At 35.1% G+C, this 24,171-nt stretch overlaps 1 protein-coding gene across 9 annotated transcripts in view; it reads right to left on the reverse strand.

Moving 5' to 3' along the window:
* Window positions 1-8,257: 8,257 nt before the first annotated feature.
* RAPGEF2 (Rap guanine nucleotide exchange factor 2) overlaps window positions 8,258-24,171 on the reverse strand; it is a 196,259-nt gene continuing 180,345 nt past the window's right edge. For 7 of the 9 annotated variants that reach the window (XM_088132706.1, XM_088132707.1, XM_088132708.1 and 4 more), the window contains 8 exons: window positions 22,862-22,885; window positions 21,608-21,831; window positions 19,985-20,167; window positions 16,930-17,082; window positions 15,239-15,464; window positions 13,557-14,116; window positions 11,233-11,541; window positions 8,258-10,214 (listed from right to left, as the gene is read on the reverse strand). In XM_088132706.1, coding sequence (XP_087988832.1) covers window positions 10,189-10,214; window positions 11,233-11,541; window positions 13,557-14,116; window positions 15,239-15,464; window positions 16,930-17,082; window positions 19,985-20,167; window positions 21,608-21,831; window positions 22,862-22,885 — 1,705 coding nt within the window. In that variant the 3' untranslated portion in view covers window positions 8,258-10,188. The remainder of the gene's footprint in view (window positions 10,215-11,232; window positions 11,542-13,556; window positions 14,117-15,238; window positions 15,465-16,929; window positions 17,083-19,984; window positions 20,168-21,607; window positions 21,832-22,861; window positions 22,886-24,171) is intronic. The other 2 variants (XM_088132705.1, XM_088132704.1) reach the window with 2 other exon arrangements.

A 24,171-nucleotide genomic window follows, 5' to 3' on the forward strand; every position in this document is an offset into this window, starting at 1 on the left:
ACTACGGTTAAGTAAACCATGACTTACTTTGACAGGCAAATCTAGTCTACCTCACTAACTACTATACAAAACTGAGTATTGGCTGCTGAAGAAATTCAAACCAATACAGTAGTGCAGGACAGAGAAAATGAGCGACTCCAATTGTACTTTTATTGCTTATGAAACACATTATTTAATATTTGAGTTATATTGCTACTATATTAGTTAAATTTAAAAAATGTTCTCTTTGCTTATATAATGAAACCAGGAAGTTTTGGATCATGGAAGAAAAATCCGTTTACGGGTTATCCTTTCACACTAGTCTAGGGGTCAGCAATGTGTGGCCTTCCAGATGTTGTTAAACGGTAACTCCCATAACTCCATACCACATACCATAATGATTAGGACCGAAGGAAGTTGCAATTCAGCAACAGCTGGTCTGGCTGCTACAATCTGAACATGGAATCCACATATAGGGCAATTCACACAAACATGAAAAATAAGGGATTTTGGAAAAACATATTGTAACCTTTTAGCATGCAAATACTTAATAAACTATTATTGTTCAGAGTGATCACATTTGTACTTGCTGCTACCCTGCTACCACAACAGTGTATATAATGTCTCATAATGGAATAAGCTAAATGGAGTTCAAATAGTTATTTTATTGCTATGTGTGCCTATTCACTGGCAGCAGCAAACATCTGCAATACAAAATACGAAGATTTGAATGCTGCATCAGACTAGATTGTAAAAGCACATTCCAGCATGTAATTTATATTACAATCTGAGTACATCTGCGTATAAGTGTGTGTGTGTGTGTGTGTACACACATGCACACATATGCAAACACAGAGTGAGAGAGAGAGAGAGAGAGAGAGAGAGAGAGAGACATCTAACATCTCACAGGAGACTAAGGAGATGTGAACAGTTTAGGAAAGCAACGTCTCCATGGCTTTATTCCATGGTCCTACGTCATTGCCATCACAGGCTGATTGCCATGGAAACAGTTCCACATTTCCATGTTGAATATTTAGGTGCAACAGGTGTGCAGAGACAGCTTCTGTTCTCCTTTCTGTTCTCATACAGTGAACTAGTGAATCTTTCAATCATTATGGGCTACTTTCAATTGCACACTGATTCATTTATTTATTTTAGAAATGTATATACTGCATCTAGATCTAAGCATAGGGGATGCCAAATTAAAAATTCAGAACAATAACCCAAAAGGCCTATATATAATGGAAAAAAGAGAAATGACAGCAATCAGCTAAGATACAGATTTACATTTAAAAGTCTGTCTACATATCTATTCTATCCATCCGCCCATTTTATTATATAAGAAAAAAAAAACTCACTGAGTTTTGTTTATTAAGCTAGTTAAATAAAAATAGGTTAAGCTTTTGAATTTCCAAGTATGGCATGGGATTGAAAGGGAAAAATATAGTTAATGCCCTGTTTGTAGCAAGATACATTCATAGATGGAGTGATACAGAGAACAACATCCTCTGTCCAGCCTGATTGAAAAGAGGTACCCCTTCATATATATGGGGCCTTGGTAATTAAGGTCATTAAGTACCCAGCACTTTTAACTGCACTTAGTAGTTAATAAGTAATTAAGGTAATTTGTTCAGAATTGATGTAATTCCCACCTAGCCAAAATTGTGGTAGCTAAATTCTGTACTAGTTGAAGACAGTTGATACTTTTGTGTAGGACAAAATTAGCCAGGATCTTTTATATTAGCAGGGAATGCTACATGGTGTACGGGTATAATTAAGGCTAATAATCTAATCTACAACTTTGCTATTTTACTGAAAATGTCTGAAACCCTCAATTGACCAAAGCTATGATGGGTGGCAAAAGTCAATATGTATGGACTGGTGACAATGTCATAAAATAGATTACAACTTGGAATATAAAAAGAATAAATGATGAGTACAGATTAACACACGAAAGAAGAAAAATAGATATGTGATATCTGTGAAACTAAGTGAAATAGAGAAGATTAAGGTGCCATCTCAGAGTGTTAAGAATTGGTGTCATCTAGGTGGTTGTGGTAGATATGAAAGTAGAAATCCATAGGTTGGTGATAGCTGCTTGTCTCCCTTGAATAATGCATAATATAATATAATGAATAATAAGTAATAATGGAAGAACCAAAGATGAATTTTGGAAAACATTCTGAATTAATGCAATCCAGGAGGGAAAATAATACCCTTCTAGGTGACATGAATGGATGAGAAAGAACAGAAAAATTGTCTGGGTCATTTGGAATGTGAAGAATGAATAAGAACAGAGATGGATTGGTGAACATCAGCTTAGAAAAGCCATTTTTAAATATGTCTGTTCTTACGTACACATGACAAAGTAATGAATATAATTATCAAAACATGATTTATCTGATTATTTATAATGAATGACTAAAGACATAGTAAAGGATAGATTTCTAGTTCTGTATGAGATGGGCAGCTACATAAACTTGACATAAATAAATAAAAATAAAGGATAAAAGGTTGATGAGAGGTTCTGAATGTGGGACAGAGCATTTTTTGGGAGAGCTCAGAGTATACGTTAGGTTTAAAAAATGGACTTGTAAGTAGAAGTACTGAAGCAATAGGAAGTATGTGTTCTATATGAAAAGCTATTAATAATCTCCCAACAAAATGAAGGAATGCTTATGGTGATATTAAATATATGTTGGTAAGATCTATGAATGCATGTGCGCTTCTTTATGTATATGATGCTGTGTTATTGGCTGAGGACCTGAATGATTTTTTGTGAATGTTAAGACTAGAGGATGTAGCAAGGAATTGGATCTGGAGATCTTGGGATCAAAGAAGGTAGTTGTGCTTGATAGGGAAAATGGAGTTGCAATTTATATATAAAGAATGAAAAGAGCATGTAGATGGATTTTTGTACCTTCATAGAATGTTTTCTAAAGATGGGAGAATGGATAGAGAAACGTTAAGAGGTGAAAACATTGGGAAAAGATAATGTGTGAGGAATCAATATTTGACAAAATAAAACAGCTATGCATAAAGTGTGCTTCTGCCCACTTTGCTATATAGAAGTAAAAGTTGGGTATATAAGGAGAAACATTAAAGTGGAATGCAGCATTTAATGGGGTACTACAAAAGTATGTAACATAAAATGAGAAAAGTTAGGTGAACATGAATAAATGATGAATTAATGTGGACTTAATACAAAAGTGAGTGACCATAGTAAAGAAACACAGTGAGGTAATTGATCATGTAGAGAGAATGGAGATTTTGGATAGATAGATAGACAGAGAGACAGAACAGATGGGTTGAAAGCAAGAGGAAGACCGAGAAAATTATAATTGAATGGAGTTGATGGGATCCTGAAAGAGGTGAGACATTACAGAAAAATAATAATGTATGAAGTGGCATATGGACATAATGGAAGCAAAGGAACAAGAATAGCATTTGAAGCATGGAGAGACATAGCAAATGGCACTGGTATAATCTAGTTTTAACTATATTTTCTTTATCTCATCTAATGCCTTCAATTTCCTTGGCTTATTTATTTCCTTTCTGTGTTCTGTATAATTTTGTTTACTTCAAAAGAGAAATGCAATAGTATCTATGTATAAAACCAACTTAATTATTTAAAGCAAGTAGTACTACACTGAGACTATTCCTATTATAGAAAGTATGCAACTAAGGAATTCTAAATGTGTCCTGAGCTACTAAGGCCACTCAAGAGGTACTTATACGTATAAACTGCAATATATTCACTTGCTTAAGCAAAGTAACTCCCAATTCTCCAACTAAAATTTTTCCATATCCCTTCCATTCCCACAGTATCTTTTTAGCACTTTTTAGATGATGACCAGCAGCTTGAATCATACCTGGAAGCCTACTGCTGGCCAGTGTAGCTCGGAAAACAGTGGTGCTTTATGGAGGTAACGAGAAATGCCAAAAACTGCCCATGTCTCTGCATTCTGGATCAGCTGCAGTTTCCGAGTGTTCTTCAAGGGCAGCCCCATGTCGAGTGAGCTATAGTAATCCAAACGGGGTGACTAAGGCATGAGTTTCCATGAGCAAGGCCTCCCAGTTCAAGAATGGGCACAATTGGTACACAAGACAAACCTGTGCAAAGGCCAGGTTGATGGCAAAGAGAAACAATTGGACTATTATATTGAAGGCCCTCTATAGAATTCCTTGAATGACTTCACCTTGGGCACCCATCTTTGAACTACATGGATAGCTTTGTCTTAATAGATAATTTTCTCCTTTAAGCAAAGTGATTGATTTTGGAGGTTAACCTGGAGAAAGAGGTTAAAGAGAAAATAGGGAGAAGTTCCAGAGTTTTGCATCATCAATTGTTGATAGGTTTACTCTCCTACATTTTAAAAAGTTAAGTTAAAGATTATTTTAATGAACTTTTTTTCCCTATGATGACCAGGAAAGCTACTGGTCTGACTTAGCAGAAAACTGCTTTATCTATTTCCTCCATAGTCAAAGTAGTCGTTTTTTAATTTTAAAATAATGCTAACACATGCTGTAAGACCAAGTTATACATCCCTCTGTCCCCCTTAAAATTTAAAATATATATAATGCATCATCATCCCTGTTGGTGAATATTTATTAATTACCAGTGTTTCAAGGCAGGAAAAAAGCCTTCATAAATTGAAAACATCTAGTAACACATTCCAGTCCAAACACACAACAGAAAATCTCTTTCAAATAGATTGGTGAAAAGTTATTCCACTATAATAAGTCATATATTCCCACCTTTGCTCTAGAATTTCTGTCAGTCTTTTAGGAAGATTTTTTTTTGGGGGGGGCATCAAATCTCTTAAAGTCAGCATTATTGGAAGAACACTGTGGATTCTAAATTAATATTTCTAATATTTCTTATTTTGATTTTGTTAATAGGAAAGAAATGGGTAAGAAAAGGGTCTCTTGGTATCAGAAAGGTATTTGGGGCATTCTTTCAAATACAGAGATAGATGGAATTCTACAGCAGAGGGACAAAAAATTGTGAAAGGCAACTTTTCTTTAGACCTATAGCAGTAACTCATAAAGTTGTCTTGCAATAATTAGAATACTTGGCTGAACTAGCATATGCTTTTTATTGATAGGCAGCAACTTTCTACAATGTGAAGATGTGCTGGATTGGACTTGAAACCATCTGCAAAATATTGAAATCATTTTAAAATTCCTGAACAATTGACCCAGGGTGACTTTGGGCCCTTCCTATGAAAACTGGTAAGGTTGTCCTGTAAGACACTTTCCCCAAACCACACAAAAACTATTTTGATTTTTTTGTAAGAAAAGCAGGACACAGAATGTGATACTTTGCATTATCTCAGAGGAAATAAAATTCTGAGATGCAAAGAAAAAAAACCCCAATTTTTATTTATTTATTTATTTTTATACAAGTAATAGGTATGAACATACTCTCTGTAGAAAGAATCTTTATTGCAAGCCAGTGCTGGATAGGACTAAAGGTGTGTGCTGTGACAAGTGGTTACGGTTCTCTATACTTTTTTAGTATCAATCTTATATTTGGCACCTGATTTTCTCTTTACTTTCTAACACAGCAAGAAAATATCAATGCCAAAACATTTTAAAAATTAGGTTGGGGGATGCACAAAGCCTAGGACTGCAGCTTCAGCTGGTCAAAAGGGGGAAAATGTATTTAGACGTCAAGCAACTCAAGGAATGCACTTTTCTTACATTTAAAAAATGGTTGGATGTTATCTATAGATAGTCCTCACTGACTGCTCATTCGGCAACCATTTGAAGTTAAATGGCACTGAAAAAGGATTTACAACCAGTCCTTGAACTTGCAGCTGTTGCAGCGTCTCTGTGGTCACGATTTGGGCACTTGGCAACTAGCACACATTTATGATGGTCACAGCATCCCACGGTCATTTGTTCACCATTTGTGACCTGCACAAGTTGGCTTGCACAAGCAAAGTCAATGCTGAAGCCAGCAGGAAGTTGCGAGTCGTAGTCATGTGATTTCACACTTAACAACCATCGTGATTTGCTTAATGACCGCAGGTGGAACTGACATTGTAAGTTGGGCATGATCATGTTTCATTTTACAACCGGATTGCTTAGTGATGGAATTGCCGGTTCCAATTGCGTCAGCAAGTGAGGACCACCTGTAGTATAATTAAGGAGCAACAGTATTGGCAGTACTGTGAATAAGTGAAGGATCTTTTTGTAAAACACATACCTTATATTTGGCAGATTACAGAATCTGTATTGATTGAAGCCATTTTTTTTAAGGCACACTTCATTAAAAAAAATTCACAGCTGAAAGAAACTAATCAAATGAACAGTATTTTAACATTTATTTGATGATATAGCCATCTGTGTTGTTTTTTGGATAAAGCCAAATTTATTATATTTAAAGAAGGGGCATTTCTGAGAAGGGGACAAATGTTATTAAAAGGATGAAATGGTTTCTGCCTCATTGCCTGTTAAAAAATGGGTATGGACTCCATTAACAGTCAAGTAGAAGCTTCTTCCTCACTCCTGCCCCATTGTAGATAATCACTTTCTAAATAAACATAAAGAGCAGAGAGTTTAGTCTTGTTCAGATGAAGGGTCATTTCAGCAACAATGGAAGGAAGCATGGTTGCCTTGAAAGATTACATCACCAACTGGACTTGGGAGAGGATGAATTTGTCCTTGCTGCCTGACTGAAGAATTTTAACCCTTTCTGTACTGCTGCCCAATGCTCTGTCTTTTTTGTGATGAAATCTATCTTCCCTTCACCTGATCTCCACTCAGTTCTATTTCCAATTCAGTCTTTCTCTTCCTGGTACTCTTCCCTTGTCACCAGTGGTTTTTTTTTTTTCTGTGTGTTTCTGTTGGCAGAAGGGGAATGTGTACATGCATGTGTGTCCATATGTATACAAGCAGACTGTGTATCAATTAATTTTACAGATAAAGTGCCTTTATTACAGCCAGTTAATTTTAATTGGTGCTCATTGATTCAATTAATCTTGATGTATTTCTTTTCTGTCCTTATTCTGCATGCTTGATTTATTTAGGGAGTGTGTCTTCTAGACATGGCATACACATGTACACACATTTTGGGGGGAGGATGTCTTTAAGACTGTTTTCGTTGGGAATCAGCACCCACAGTGAAGAAAGTTGGTTGTTGCATAGGAGTGTTTTGTTTTTATTTTTCAGGGATCTCACTATTTTTTTTCTGTCTGTTCCTTTTCTGGGGGTCAGAGTATTATTACAAATTCTGGGTCATTTTTCTTTTGGATAAATATAGTATATATGGAAACAGCATTTATTCATTTTGACAAGTCATGTTGTTATTCTCTGAGTAAGAAACCATCCTGAATTTTGGAGATGTATACTTAATGCTATGTGAAGTGTTTTAATGCTGCCAAACATATTTCTAAAAAACTTAAATGTAACCACCTCATACTCAACATATTGTTCAACAACTACAGCATCAGTTGTCCTGCAACATTCATCTCCTGTGCTTGTGTGTGTATTAGTCACCCTCAATGAAATGAAATATCCACATCTAACATTTCAGAACAGAGAAAATAATGTAGCATACTATCTGTACCAGAAAGTGATTTTTTTTGTATGTGTATTGGGGAGAGATTTGTTTTTTTAAGATATATTCAATATGTTAAAATAAGTTTCAAAAGCTAATAACCCAAACTTCATAACAAAATATTACATGGGTCCTTATGCCCCTGCATGACTATTTATTACTGGAGTTAGTTTTGTTCTATAGTAGCTTTGTTCTAAAACAAGGATATGTTAAATTACTGCTTCAGTTTAAACAATGCAGGGCCACCCACAGATCATCAATCCTAATAAATCCAGACCTTCATTTCATGGAACAGAGATAGCAATAAGATGCAGACTACGCTATAAGTAAAACAAGTTGTATGTTTAAAGGTAATCTCCTAAACTCAAGTCTTCATAATTTAATATTCCATAGAACCTAGTTTCATAATGCAAAATAGATTTCTATAATAGTATAACTTGTCTTGTGCATAATTAGTATTTAATAAAATAAATTGCATTAAGATAATGAGGTATACTTTATATCTTGCTGTATCATATTTTACATTAAGATGTGTGCATGATTATATGTGAGATATCATTGTATTATTCCTACTGGATTTTGATTTATGACTTTAAGACCCCAAACAATTCCTGCAAATAAAATTATATGTGTGGCTCTCCACTACATATATAAACATTGCATGTACCCTGCCCCCCCAAGCAAAGCAGCACAAAACAAAACAGAGATCATTAACATTATATTTATTTATATTCCAGCTTCATACAAACTGGATAGAAGCATAAACATAGTACATTTCTACCATTTTCAACAAAAATATATAACCAATATGTACAATTATTGTATTAAAAATACAAAAGGGATACAGACTCCACCAATGTCTTTCTAAAAGACATACAGGTACAAGTAGTATCAAAAGTATGAGGAAATCACCAGTAAGTTGTACATTCTGCACTTGACATCACAGAGTGAACTGAGATTAGCAGTCCTATGGTCTACAATTACTTAATTCCTATATAACATTTGTGCAACTTGTGATACAGCTAGGTTTGTTCTGTCTTGCTATATGCACATGAGGTCCATAGCCTATATAATGAAACTGGCAAATGCATATTACATGTAAAATTACAAATGCATAATTGACAATGTGATATATAAGCAAACAGACAAAAGCCATGATTATAGGAGAAAGAGAATAATTAAATAAAGCACTGACATTGCTCAATACAGTGAAAAAACACTGTAAATTGATCTTTATAAGTTGAAACTATTTACTTTTATCTACCGATCAATATGATCAGCTGAGTTTAATGAAAAAAATCCAAGACCAGCAGTCCCTCACATTTGAGTACTACTCGGATTGGCAGCCTTCACTTTTCCGGAGTCTGTGCAAAACCAAAAATAACAACAGAAAATAGAAAGGGGATGTAGTTTCATTTCCATCACTAAAGGGTTAATAGCAGCTGTAAGCAGGTGACTGATACCCACTGGCCTCCTCTACATATGCAATGTTCCATAAAAGACAATTGTGAATATTTGTTCACTGCAAAAGCTTGTTGATCAATACATATCTTCTTCAAAAGTTTCACTATTTTCTAATGCCAAGCCAATAACAAGAAGGTTTGAGATTAGTATTAAGGATTGGCACTGGTTGCAGTGTGTGCTGAATTGCCTTAATACATTACCCTGATTATTTCTGTGTGACAAAAACCATTACTTAGTACAAGGAGGAGGATGGGAAAAAACGTATAAGTATTTTAAGCAAAAGATGATATTGCCATTTGACAACTGAGGACAAATGTTTTTACTCACCATCCTGTATTCCTCAAGGCACAGGAAAAGGACACTAACTTTCTTCACTGATTACTTGCAAGAGTCAACAGAACCACATCATTAGAGATGCAAATCAACAAAACCAGCAATTCTGAAATTCATCAACTGTGCTTTGAGTGGGACACTAAAAATGAAGCTTGAAGATCAATAAAAGGCTGAATCCTTACTATAAACCATGCCATTTTTAGCTAACCACATCATAGCTTTTTTTTCAAAAAGTAGTCCAGGCTAGCAAACCTTCTTAAATAGTACAAAATAATACTGTAGTTAATGTAGGTGTAACCCTTTATCCCTCTCCAAATACAATATATAGAGTAGCACAAAGGCATTGTAAACAAGCAACAAGCACTGTGTACTTGAAGGATTTCAACACATTTCTTTCTTAATAAAGGCCAAATGTATTTGTCAACTAGTTGATCTCATCATCACAATGAAGGGAAGTGCTAGAATCATGATTAAGATAGGAAAAAAAATTTAAAATGCTTCCAGGCATGGGAAAGTGCAGTCAGAGTTATGATGAGTTGATCTTGGAATTTGGAATGATACTGTGTGATGTGGTAGACAGCGACAGTGATAGCTGAGAGAATGCTGCACTGCGCATTTCAAGCAACACAGTTTGAAAAGTGCCAGGGCAATTTCTTCACAGTATTTCACATGCAAGGGGAAGAAGAGTGGGGGAAGAAGGGGAGAAGAAGCCCATGCTGCTTTAAGGCAGGAAGGAGGCACAGGTCCACCATCCTTTAATTAATGTTCCAAGGCTCCTATATTAGGGATGTCATCTTGTGCTCTCCTTAAAGTTGGCTTACTTGTAATCCCGAAAACTCCAATTCTTAGACGGCAGAGACTTGCTCATCTTCTGCAAACACAACATGACAGGAGGGAAATAAAGATAAAGATACTTAAAACTTAATACCTCATGAATATATATATATATATATATTCTGTGTTCATATTTTATCTTCATTAATCATTGAACTTTTGGGGACCATGTTTTCTTTATTTCCTCTCCGCTAAGATGCTAAATGTTAATTTCATCAAATCAACTAATTAACAGGTTAACTGACGTTCTGTTCAGTAAGTTTCTTAAGTTATATGTTTGTCACATACTTTTGTTTATTTGTCATTCTTGTCTCCTAGTGTCTACATGCAGTTTTCTTAGCGATATTTTTCAGAAGTGGTTTGCCATTGCCTGCTTCCTAGGGCTGAAAGAGTGTGACTGGCCCAAAGTCACCTAGCTGGCCTCATGTCTAAGGCAGAACTAGAACTCACAGTCTCTTGGTTTCTAGCCCAGAGCCTTTAACCACTACACCAAACTAGTTCTCTCACATATATTTGGTATTCTTAAATTTGGTTCCATTTAATTATAATCCTAAATGATATATTACAGTTGAAGTACACCTTTATAATAGGCCTGAGGGACTTTTCTGGAATTTGAGCATACCCTGCTAGCATTGTGGAACAACATCAGGAAGGCCACAGTTCCTTCAACTTTAAATATCTTGGTATACAAAACAGTGTATTTAAAAATGCCTTTAACATTCTGTTCATAGAAGCTTTTTTCAACAAAAAGGCCATACACCACATTTAAACAATTATCAGCATGTGGTATGAGCTTTCAGCATGTGGTATGAGCTTTCTCACAAAGGCTTGGAGAAACCTAGCATATCTACCAGACAATTAATAATCTTATGACCTTTTACTTTATAAACATATTCAGGCAACAAACTGAAAAATGTTAAGGTCAAGCCTTTAAGCCTTAAGGTCAAGCCTTTAAGCCTAAGAAAAGTCAGTCTTTTGTGGATTTGCACCATCCCTTCTAATGCTCTTTGGGAAATTAACCTTTTATGATTTTCAAAATGTGATAAGATGATTACCATCCTCCTCTGTGGAAAACCCTTGAGATTGATAATGAGCAAGATGTGGGTCTGACTCGTTTGGTTTATGCCACTGAGGTTTGTTAACAGGCCTGATAGAGGAATGACCCTGTGATTGCTGCTGTGAAGGTGAAGCTGAAGTCCCAGGGGCTTCACTAGACCGTGCCACCATCCTAGACCTCTGAAGTGCTACGTTGTAATCTGGAGGTTTTCGGGCTGGATGGGAAATTCCTTCTGCAAAGTCAATAGGTATTCCTACATAACCCGGTGGGGTTGGTGGCGGTTCACGATAGCGACCCTCTTTTCGAGCTGCAGTAAAATAATACACTATTAGCAATAATTTGCAAATGTTTGTTTACTTCATAATACCAACTGGTATTGACTCTGTATTAAGTTATGTGCATTGTCTTCCAAACCATCATACACATCATAACAATGAAGAATTAAAAAAAAAAATCCACCAAAAGGCAAGCCTGATTACATGAGCCAGCCAAAAGGCAGATATGTTTACAATTTTACTGATTCTAATGGGGAGCTGAACGTGGATTTATAACTTTTCTATCAAGTAAATATCATTCAAAAGTATTTAATTTGGCTTCATTTTGCAGCTGTATCTATCTACACAGTTTATACATTATTTTAATGTGTGTGTCTGAGCCATATGACACAGGTAGAAAAAGCAAAGCTACAGGAAAGATGAAAAAGGAACTAGTGGAATTTTAAAACCTGAACCATTTTAGAAAGCACTTTATAAAAGGAGTTCATGAAGGAATGGTGACAACTGGAAAAGAATCTTAACTTTAGAACTATAAAAATATAGTTACTATAAAGATGCTATGTAATATGGTGTAATATCACTATATTTTCATTGTTTAGAAAAGAAGGTAAATAGCACTAATCCAGTTTGCAACTTAAATTATTTAAAATGTTTATATAGCTCCCTCAATTATAACAAAATTCATGTTTTGCCTTTCAGCATAATTCAATAAAATCAGTAAAATCATGTTATTAATATTAAAATAAATGAAGCATATAATTTGAAGCACTCTTCAAACAAAATCATTGTTTTTGTTTATTTTTAAATTCACTATACATTTGAAGTATTTTTTCCCAAAAATGAATTATTCAAGATGCACAAAATAAAAATGATAAATGTATGAACTAATATAAAAAGCAAAGCATCCGGATAGGCAAAAAGGCAACGTAAGCCTTTTTGTGGGGAGGGAGAAGTGAAAAATCAATTCTCAGACAAAATGAGCAAAGAAGGAATTGTAATTATGTAGGTTGTGATCAATGTAGGTTCTCCTTTGGCACATTCCAACTCCCAACTCAACCTGAATTTTTTACATTAAAAAAGAAGTGTGCATAGGGGAAGCTGGCATGTTGCAAAGGATCAGCTTCCTAGCATGATTTCTGTTTCTAAGACCCATAACCTTTCTTAGAAAATCTTAGAAAATAAACTGATGGGTGACTGCAGCCCAGACCTTTGTTGGAAAGTCAGCTCAATTGTTAGAAAAAAGGACAAAAGTTACAAGGAAACATTGTGGTGCTTAGTAACTTGCTATTTTATAAAAGGGAAAGTACCCCTACAGCCATTTAATGAGAACACCAAAATGGTTTCCAACATCTTTTCCAAATTCCAAAAACCCATCAGCCAAAAGCTGACATGGTTTAATTATATGATGATCACTTAGCCAAATCAAATTGTCAGTCTACTCAGAATGAGAGCAATGCTTCCTGATCTCAACTAAATTTGATTTAACTGGGTCACTACAGCAAACATGGTTGCTGTATGATTACAAAACCATTATAATACTAAGGTGTATGATCAATAATTTGCTTTGATCCCTTCATGACAACCTTCTACAATCTGGTCATTTCCAGAGGTTTTGGACTTCAACTGCTATAATACTCAGCCAGAATGACCTTTGGAAGTTAGGGGAAACTGATGGTGAAGGTGGGCTTAGGTAGAACCTATAGGCTGGAGTAGATTGGGTGGGAAGCAGCAATTGTACATAGGAAATTCATCTTCTCCATATTCCTTAATGTTTACACACACAGTCTTTAGGGGTGTGTATTGCTTTGTGCAAATGATCTTAATAATTTGGCTTTAGTGACATGATGATTATGGTGACAATAATAATAACAGTATCTGCAACAGAAAGCATTACTTTTCACAGTGCAAATGGTTTTATGGAAAAAACAAAACATGAGGTAAAGGTTGCCCTCTGGCTACATTTTTTAAAAGGCTAAAGAAAAATATCTGTAAAATAAATTCATAACAAATATGTAGGATAGTTTGCGGAAAACAAAATTAAACTTACCAATAAGACCCTTTGTATTACTTGTTGGCATAGCTATATGAGCTGGCATAGGAACTGGCTTTGAATCCTCTGCTGTTATAGATGTTATGCTACTGGATTCAGCTTCAATTGATACATCTTTCCCCCCCCTCCGTTTTATGGTACCTGTATCACCTTCAGAGTCCTCTCCCCAGTAGCCTGTGGAGGATGCCCAGCTTGCTCTGGACTGTGCTTGATCAAGGCCCTCCCTACCTTGACTCTGCCTGCCATACTTTGTGCCATGATCGGAGAACATCATCGGGTCCATGTGACTGCCTGAGGCCCACAGTCCTGCCCCATCGCCTGAATTATCGAAATGAACATGTCCAAAAGGAAGAGTTTCCCAACTTCGCTGATGCTGTATTGTCTGTATGTTGTCATGGGAACCACTTGAGCAAGAAGTCCAACTGCCTCGGCCACTATCTGCTGCATCAAGTGATGCTCGATCTCCCTGATCCTGTGACAGTTCCTCCGTACTGGGAGAAGAAAGAATGGTTGCTGCAGCATAGAATCCTCTGTTTTCTGATAGTGGTGCATAGGAGCTAAAAGTGTATAACAAAGAAATAATTAGTCACCATAACCCACCCCTATGATATAGCTAATCGTTACTGGTATTAGAGGATTTATTATTTACTCTAAGAAGGCAAATTTTAAACTTTGTTTCCTCTGAATACATTAAAAAGTTATTCCTCCCTTACTTATATTCTGCAATTATACAAAGCACTTTAATCAATTCAAAATTTCAGAAAGTTGCCCAACAAACTTTTAATTAAACTGTTACGATAGGTTGGCAAACATAACTATAGACTTTTAAAGTTGGTTCACAAAGAGAAATGTGGAAACCTTCACTCTTAATAATACAAGTTTCTTTACCAATATCCAATCATCTCATGAAGAATATATGTAAGCTGTACTTTGTTCAAGTAAATCTTAATATGGGAATTTACATATTTGTTATGCATTTCAAAGTGCTTCGTTTTTGAAGCCATAGCCCAACATTTTGCAAAAACAAAAACAAAAAAACAAAAACCCTCAAGCAAACTAAAAAAAAGCCCTTCTGGTGGAAACGGTGAAGGCAGGCCTTAAGCCAGTAATGTCGTTTGCGGGAAGGCAGATTCAACTTGGATCAGCTTCAGTATTGCATACAGATAATGTCCAAATACTTTCCTTAACTAAATCTATCATAGTCAGTCCTATTTCAAGTAAGACAAGGTTGGATTTTCAACATGTATTTTTCTATTTTTATGTTAGTGGCTCTCAGAGAAAAGAATATAAATGAAATAAATAAGAAAATATTCAAATCTAAATAGCAAAAGAACAGATTAATTGTAGAAACATGTATGTATGTATGCAGATAATAGTTGCAGAAAGGACCTATCTATATTTATGTGCTGATCTACTGTTTCAGTCTTTTTGGAATTGAATCTGAAAGTGCAGCAGAGTCCTAACGTAGATCTGTATTACAGATCTTACAGATTTAATCTTACATATCTTATAGGTTTAATCTTAGACATCTTATAGTTTCTAAGTCATCAAAAGGCAAAATTGGTAAAGTAATAAAATATAACAACTTTTATGTTGAAAACCTGATCCACAGAGGGGAATAAATGAATTAAAATCATATAGAAATCTTAAATATAATTACATAGACATGAACATCATACCCTAAACTATACTGATCTGGTTCAATCATGGCTCTTCTTTCCATCCTGCCCACTCCAAGATTAGTCTCGACAATGCTGACTGAGTGCCTCTGTCTCCTTTCATCTTGTAGGGATACTGGCATGGAGTCAAAAGAAGAATTGCTGACAATGCTAGATCGGGAAGAAATTTCACTGTGACCAGAGTCTGAAAAGTTATCCACTGTGCCACTAGGAGCCAGCATGTAACCTGCAGAAAGAGTGTTTTAATCATTTAATAACAAACTTTCCATAATTTATATAAAGATTACAAACAAGCAGAACAAGTTCAAATGTCTTCTTATTCCAAGAGCAAATAAAGTACAGTGGAATATTTACAATATCATCTCATTTCCAAGATGTTGAGTTTGAAAAGGAGGAAGTATAATATGTAATGTGTTATTTTGATAAATGTATCTGTTTTTTATCAGTTTGAAACCATACTCTGCACAGTCTGTTCTTTTTCAGTCCTGCTGAATCTAGTCTAGTCATTTGGCAGGCACGGTTCCTTCATAATGGACAACTATACTTGCAAATTTCATTCAGTTCTGACAGAAATAAACATATTTGGCTATTCTATCATTTCAAAATTTAAAAATGTGTAGCAGTGATTCACTTCCCTCAAACTTACTGATGTGCTTTTTGAAAGAATTTATCTCCACATATGGGTCTGCTATGCCTGAAAATGCATGTAATCCAATTATTTATTTATTAAATTTCCATACTGCTGCAATTGTAAGATTCTTGGCAGCAGACAAAAACAAGCATAACTCATCCACAGCTTAAATAAATAAATGTCCATGATACAGTAAGAAATGATAGTTAAAAATAACCACCATTTAGTCTAAAGTAGTGTTTCTCAACCTTGGCTACTTTAAGCTGTGTGGACTTCAACTATCAGAAATCTGGGAGTTGAAGTCCACACAGCTTAAAATGACCAAGGTTGAGAAACACTGGTCTAAAGACAGAGCAAGGGATAAAGAAAACATATTTACAAGATTCATTATCTTATAATGAAGTTTTTAAAAAGCCCTTCAGAAATGCTCTGTACTGTTGCTTCCAGAAGCCCACTAGTGTTCGGGCAAACGAAACATCCAGGGAAAGGCTTCCCTGCAGTGTATGGGTCACAACCGAGAAACCTCTTTTCCCAGCCATAGCCCCCCAGCTTCACATAAGTCAGGAGAACTGACTTTTCTGAGAAAAAACAAAACAAAACCAGAAATAAAGTTATAGAACTTGTGATTATGAAATGACTATCAAAAATTTGGCATTGGCTGTGTCAATCAGGCTCCTCTAAATCTGTTCAGATGAATCAGCATTTTTTCTAAATTTTCCAGTCAACTGAATCTATAGGGAATGCATAAAGCTGTAAGCAGTGTTTTGAGACAATGAAGTGTTTAACATTGCCTATAACATTTATACACATTTTGCTTACATTTTAATATAAATTTAAGAACACAAAGAAAATGATTCTCTTAAGGGACTCTATAGCATAACATAATTTATTAAAGAGGCAAATGTCTCTTTACACTAAAGCATTATTTACTGCATTTTTGGCAAAGTACTGTATTTTTGGCAACCAATGATTATGATTATTGTTAGCTATTACTATAGCCAATTATGATTAGAGAAGAGAGCATGTGAGAAATTAAAAGTATTTTATAGCACTTGTATACATTTCCTTGGAGAGCTCTGAGGTGAGGTGGGAGGAGAAGATAACTGTGAAGAAGCATTTGAAATTGTGTCTTCTGCTTGCTTCTTAAGGCGGTCCAAACTTCCTTCTTCAGAGAGTGAAAGAATCTTCTTTAAAGCTTGTGGGGAGTTTATGCCTTAAAAGAAAATGGAAAACAAACTTCAGATATGCATATACTATTTCCTCAGAATGTGCACCTTAAGGCACCTCATGGACCATTCAAAGGTAATATTAATTACATTTTAACTCACCATTTCTCCATACAGCTCATTACCCATTTACATTAATTTTCACTACTGCCCTATGAAATTATGCAGAGACAGAAAGGGTGACTATCCAAATCTCAATAGTGTGTGATACTCTTGTTAATGCCAACTCATGCAATTCATAAATTATGATTCTGAAGAAATAATTGATGTGTAAATTTCATCATGGTCTAAGTAAAAAAGTAAGCTTGAAGAAAATACATGCAAATAATAATAAATTCACTTAATCAAAAAACATGGTTTAAACTGGGCAGATAGGAATAGATATGTTTAAATATGGCCATATCAATATGCCATGCACTATTTTCAAGGGAATAAATATATAAACTGTTATATCAAGATGCATAATTCATAAGTGTGTAAGTAACACGCCACTCTTGATTCAGCAAACACGAGTATATAAATAAGCTTCAGCACACCCATTTGAGATATTGTTTAATGAGCTATACTTGGCAGTTAACTGCAAGTCTCGTGTAGTAAGACAAGAACCATTAATCCAACTATCAGAGCAATAAGTCTTTGCATACTCTTTCAACAGAAGATAGAATATAAAATAAATGAATAATTAAATAAAATATTCCTTTCAGAGGTTTGTATACCCTCATTGACATTGGCTATAAGTTATCTTGACATCAAACTAGCTATCTCATTTCTAATTGGCTGAAGTTAGAAAGCCAGGAAGAAAAATACTGGTGTTTTGTTCTGAATATTTTAGAGTAGCTGTTTAGAGGGACAGCAAATAAGTGTAAATAGATATACTGGGAGCATTTATGGACATTCTGGCTGCGCTCATGGTATAAATAATATGGTCAAAATCACCAAATTCAGCACAGCTTTACTTTCTCTGGACCCCATGACTGTCAAGTTTTTTTTCTTCAAAAAAATGCCATGTGAAGCAACATCAGTTATAAGCCTGATTATGACGACACTTGGCCAGGTCTTGGCTATACTAATATGCTTTACAAAACTGCAATGTAAGTTATTCTGCACTGCACTTCAAATATACCATCTGAGTTTAGAGAAATCTTATGGAGAATATATTGAAAGTCTAATGGAAGCAACAATGAAATTTCAAAAGTAATTTATTATGTTAAGATTCAGAAAAGATGGGTATCTTCCTGATTATTCCTAATTTGACTTTGAGGACTGTGACAGTTATCATTTAGTGAATTAATTCCATGTTTTAAAAAAATATTCTTGCCCAAGTAAAATGTGACAATGATAATGAAGACATTTCCCTTGTTAATGACTGGTTACAATGCTTTCCATTGCCAAGTGAAAATACAATATAGAAGCATTAACTTAACAAAATAACCATTTTGTTATTTGGTTTGATTTTGCAGTCCCATTTAGGGGAGCCTGCAATCCAAAACTGGGTTCTCCACAGTGGCAGCCCTGCTCTGGAGCAGCTTGCTCCAGAGATCTGCCTGGCACCTTCCAATTAGTCTTCCACAAGTTTGTTAAAACAGCGTTATCTGAGTTGGCATTTGAGGTTTAGATGGATATTTGAGTGTGTGGGCAACCCCTACATTTTAATGTCTGTGTTTTTTTTCTCTGTGTTACAAATTGTCAGGAGTGTTATCAAGCTGGGCAGTATTAAGGTACTGTGAAATAACTAACTAGATATATGAACTTCCGGGAGAAGTATGAAGAATTGAAGATGGCTCTGCAAAACCGGAGCCGATGATTGCAGCAAAGACCAAGGAACTGGTAAGTAACCAATAAATAATTTCTTGATTTCAAAAACTGGACACTAGAGGGGATTAAAGATTTTAGGTAGAGGAAAGATATACAGGCCTGCAAGATAGTGCAAAATGTTCTAACAATAAAAAGACCGAAGGAAACTTTTGAAGAATGGAATCAGAAAATAGTAGCCATAATATCAACAATGTCAGTAATGATGTCTACTTCTATGGATTCTACTTCTATGTCCAAAAGATGTTATTGAAGAAATGTCAGTTGTAGAACCAATCTTATCTAACAAGATAGAGATGGAACTGCAAGTGGATTTACAACTGATGGCCAAGAGAATGATTTAGAAAAGTATGTTTCACAGGATCTACAAAGGAAGTTGGCTGAGATTTTAAAATTTTAAAGGGAAATACAATGACAAAGCAAGACAGTGACCTGGCCAGTTTCTTCCTACTGGATTTACAAAAGAGGCTTGTTAAAGCCTTGAAGAAGTCTGTGTGATGGGACAAAGAAGAAATGAAGAGAAATCAAATCCTATGACAATATTTGAATGAACTAAAAATTAAGACTGTTAGAAGTAAAGGAAAGGAATATAAACTTGGTTTATTTGGTCAAGGTTAAAATAATATATGTTGTTACCTCTGACTACCTTTTATGGAACTTCTGCTGACACCAGGACTGAAAAGTTGATGCTATATGGATTTGTTATAGATAAGAGATGGGATATAGGATATGGGATGAAGAGATAAATGTAACTTTAGAGAGGGTGAAGAGTTACTAAATTTGTTTATACTTGTGATGAAGGTTGGAATCACTTCTTTATATATTTCTTTTCTCTTTCTTTATTATAGTCTTACTTTTCTTTTTCTTCTCTTTTTTCTTTCTTTTCCCTTCTACTTTTTACTCCTTTCTATTTTCTTTTCTTTCTTTAAGTTTAGTTTGTATTAGATTTTACTATTATAATCAAAATTAATAAAAATTATATAACTAAATATATTTCAGCTAATAATTTGCAAAATTACTGAAAACAAATCTTAAGAATTTGTTTCCCTCCAAAACAGAATTGTTTATAAAACTTACCAAACGGTGGAAGATCCTTGACTGGTACTTTCTTACGAGAAGGATAAAGTGATACAGCAGGAACCTGTAAAACTTGGTTTGCTTTGTGTTGCTGCTGCTGAGCCTTCTGCTGTATCCCTGACCGATGTGTGACTGGGGATGTTTCAGGTTTTCCAGACCGTTTGTCCCCTGGAGTCTTGGGTACTTAAGCAAAAAACATAGTATAACATAGATTATACATAGATAACATAGATTAAGATAATTGATATTGTCTTAGAATCCTTGAATTTCGAGGTGAATAGAGTCCAATGACAAATGGTGTCAATATCTATTTAGAGAAATGAAATATAACCTGTTCTCAATTCTAAAGTATTGACCTTGGTATTTATTCCTTATTCAATTGAAAGGCAGTATCATAAACAGATAATATTACATCATATTCAAGAGTAATAAAACTATTTATGTAATTTAAGGCTTGAAAACCTAAGAAATTTGAAACAGAAGTATAAGCAAGCTACAGTGCATTCGGAAAGTATTCAGACCCCCTTCACTTTGTCCCATCTCCACACAGGATCTCTGGAGCTTAGTCAGAGTGACCACTGGGTTCTTGGTTACCTCTCTTACTGAAGTTCTTCTCCCCCGATTGCTCAGTTTCGCCGGGCGACCAGCTCTTGGAAGAGTCCTGGTTGTGTCAAACTTCTTCCATTTGAGAATTATGGAGCCCGCTGTGCTCTTGGGAACCTTCAGTGCAGCAGAAATTTTTTTGTAGCCTTCCCCAAATCTGTGCCTTGCAATAATCCTGTCTCTGAGCTCTGCAGGCAGTTCCTTTGACCTCATGGTTTTTGCTCTGATACAGTATGCATTGTCAGCTGTGAGGCCTTCTATAGAGAGGTGTGTGCCTTTCCAAATCATGTCCAATCAATTTAATTTACAACAGGTAGACTCCAATCGAGGTATAGATACAGCTCAGCAATGATCAAGAGAAATGGGAGGCACCTGAGCTAAATTTCAAGTGTTGTTGCAAAGGGTCTGAATACTTATGCCAATGTGATATTTCAGTTTTTCCTTTTTCATACATTTGAAAACATTTCTAAAATTCTGTTTTCACTTTGTCATTATGGGGTACTGAGTGTAGATTAGTGAGAAAAAAAATGAATTTGAATTATCGTAGTATCAGGCTGCAACATAACAAAATTGAAAAAAGTGAAGGGGGTCTGAATACTTTCTGAATGCACTGTATATTACAATCTGCATGGATATATAGAAACTAGCTTGCTATTGCAAACAGCCTAATTAGAAAGACTTTTCTTACTTCCATGGTAAAAAGCTAATTATTTAAATTTATTTATTAAATATTTCTAACCTGCCCCATATACATATAACTTAGGGAAGACTACATTCAATTAAGAAATTAACAGAATTATAAAAACAAAAAAACCCAAAATATTATAATCGATAAAGTTCAAATGTTTATGAATAGCCAGGTCTGAACTTAATGCCAAAATAAAACTAACATTAGTATAAGTTGACTTGGGAGCAGCTATTAGGGTACAAATGAACATGATTTAGGATGCTGTAATTTTGATTTTAAACTTACTTTGTTCCCTTGGTTTGGGATAGTAACAGAGAAAAAAGAACGCTTACATGTATTGCTGGCTGGTTCACACTGCAAGGACAGTGCCTGGAGACTCTCTTCATCCATTTCCAAGTCAAGGTTAGAGAGATATTGTTTGACTTTTCGAGCCATCTGGGCATCTTCATATAGCTTTTTGGCATTGAGAAATGAGCTGCGACGCACCCGCTTTTTGTGTCCACCTGTTTGTGCAACATCAAGTACTGCTGTGTTTGTACTACCTTGGCTAAGAGACCTAGGATAAAGGAAGATGACAAGCCTGAAACTGAGCTCATCACTACATCCTTTAAAGAAATATAAACATGCAAAGATCTGCATGAAGTCAGTCTACGGTCAAAGCTCACATGCCTCATTCAGGTAAGTCATACAACTAAAATAGAGAATAAAAATCAAGGACACACTTTAGTTATAATGCTATGCATACATTCATTAAAATATGTCCATAATACCTACTCTGCCCAAAGTAAAAAAATAATGAAATTCTACATCATTGGGAAAATGATCCATACTAACCGTTGCATAGTAGCCTATTTCAAAAGCAGGAGTATTAAGATGGTCTCATGCAGAAAAAATGTCCCTAGTGAGTAAACAGTGATCAAATTTCACTGAATGTCACATACTTTTTAAAAATTTGGCACTGTATACTTTGGAGTTATATTTATTAAAAGATTTAATTTGTTCCAAATAATATAACAAATCTCTCTATTTTTTTATTTTCCCTGTTTAAATTGATTTCTTGTTATATAATAAAGACTCTTATTAGTTAACAAGGAAACAACATGCAGATTGGATGTTTTTCTGAATGGGAGTTATATTTAAGTTGTTAACAGCAAAAATGAAGTTTGGTTTGAATGAAGACTGATTTATAGAAAGAAAATTTAGTTAGTTGAGCTGTAAAAAGCACTGTATTTAAAATGTAATTCACACAAATTTGGATGGTGCTCCTAATTTATGAAGCACATCTAAATTTATTTCTAATATGTAACTGAACCACCATCACCCAACCCAATTTTGGAACACAAATCCCATTAAATGGGACTGCTAAATCAAAGTGTCTCATGACTTGCATTTCTGTAAAGTTTCACAGCTCTTATATTTATGACCTCAAGCAAAAGCAGCACTAGGATTAAATTTGATGCAAGTAAAAAGTGTTATAAAAAAGGAAAAAGTGCTAAGGCATCAGGAAATTAAGAGAAGCAGGAAAGGTACAATGCAGATGTTCAAGAAAGGAATGGCTGCCTATATTGTTCTCTCCAGCCACTTACCCCAGACTCCTCCATTTCTTCTTCCTGCAAGTGAGAGCCATGAGTATTGAAGCGTGGATTTAAGGAAGAGACAGAGAAAGATTATAAGCTCAGAAGAAAAGAGTCAGACTTCAGGACAAGCTGTACCAGAAATCTCAGAATAGCCTTCTTTCAGACGTTCTTTCAGAACAATAAAAAAAGAAATCTCTTTGCATTGGGTTGGAATTGATAAGGCCATGTTGGTTCTGAATGTGCTTTGAAGCTCCCTAGAGAAGGAATGTCGATTACCCATTTTTGGAGAGGGACACAAAACACATGCTCCATTGAACAAAATGACACAAAATCAGTGTCAAGCTGTGATACAGATTTTGAGTGAATACAGTAATATTAACTTTTTAAGGTCACTCCACTGAACCCTGTTTTGAAATGTTTATATTCCCCTAAACGTGGGGATACAAAACCTGTGCATCATAGAATAAAGCAACACAACCTAATTCAAAACTTTGGGATAGGTTTTTGTTGGAAAATAAATTTTGGGAATCCTATTTAACCGTAGTTTCTATCTCCTTGCCTTTTTGGGCAAGATACCACTAACAACAGGAAAGGCTATCATGAAATCAAGTGGGAGAGATAAATCTTGTATAATACTGCCTCGTCCCCTGCTCATCTTGCTTGATAGAAAGACAAGAGAGTGACAAATTGTACACTGCTGGTTGACAGTATTTCAGGGTCTTTAATCAAGAATATTAAATTGTCTGCTCTTCTTTCCTGCTTAGAGCACAAAAGATTTGATCCAGCATGGATAGTCATCTTTGAGTGTACCAATGAGCGAGTACTCTTTTCTTAAATTACGAATTGAAATTCATACACAGTAAATACTGTAATAGTTGCATTTTGGATTATCCATGCTTCATCATGATATTTCATGAACCTGAGATTTCAAAAGTAGTTCTGAAACAGGAAAAACTCAAATAAGTTGGGCACAGTTAAAACTAGGCAACAGTTAACTTCAGCCTAAATCTGATAGCACAATGTCCTTGGACTATTTTATTTTTCTTTCCCTTCTCTTAATTTCTCCACTTCTTATATAATCCTAAATTATGATTACCGTATTTTTCCATCAATAAGACGCCCCCATGTACAAGATGACTCCCACTTTTCCAACCCAAAATTAAGAAATCAATATTTTAAAGATAGTGCAGAACACATTTTTATTTAGTAATTAGGTAACATTTACCTGATACACTCGGTGGGAGGAGGTCCAAACTGTCTCTCTGCAGCTCTATTTCCATGCTCTTTTGCATAACTGATTACATTTAATCACGAGTGAA

The sequence above is a fragment of the Python bivittatus genome, unplaced genomic scaffold (genome assembly GCF_059951505.1).
Source record: "Python bivittatus isolate LINGU-HERP-01145 unplaced genomic scaffold, Pbiv_v1 ctg000070_np1212, whole genome shotgun sequence".
NCBI lineage: Eukaryota > Metazoa > Chordata > Lepidosauria > Squamata > Pythonidae > Python > Python bivittatus.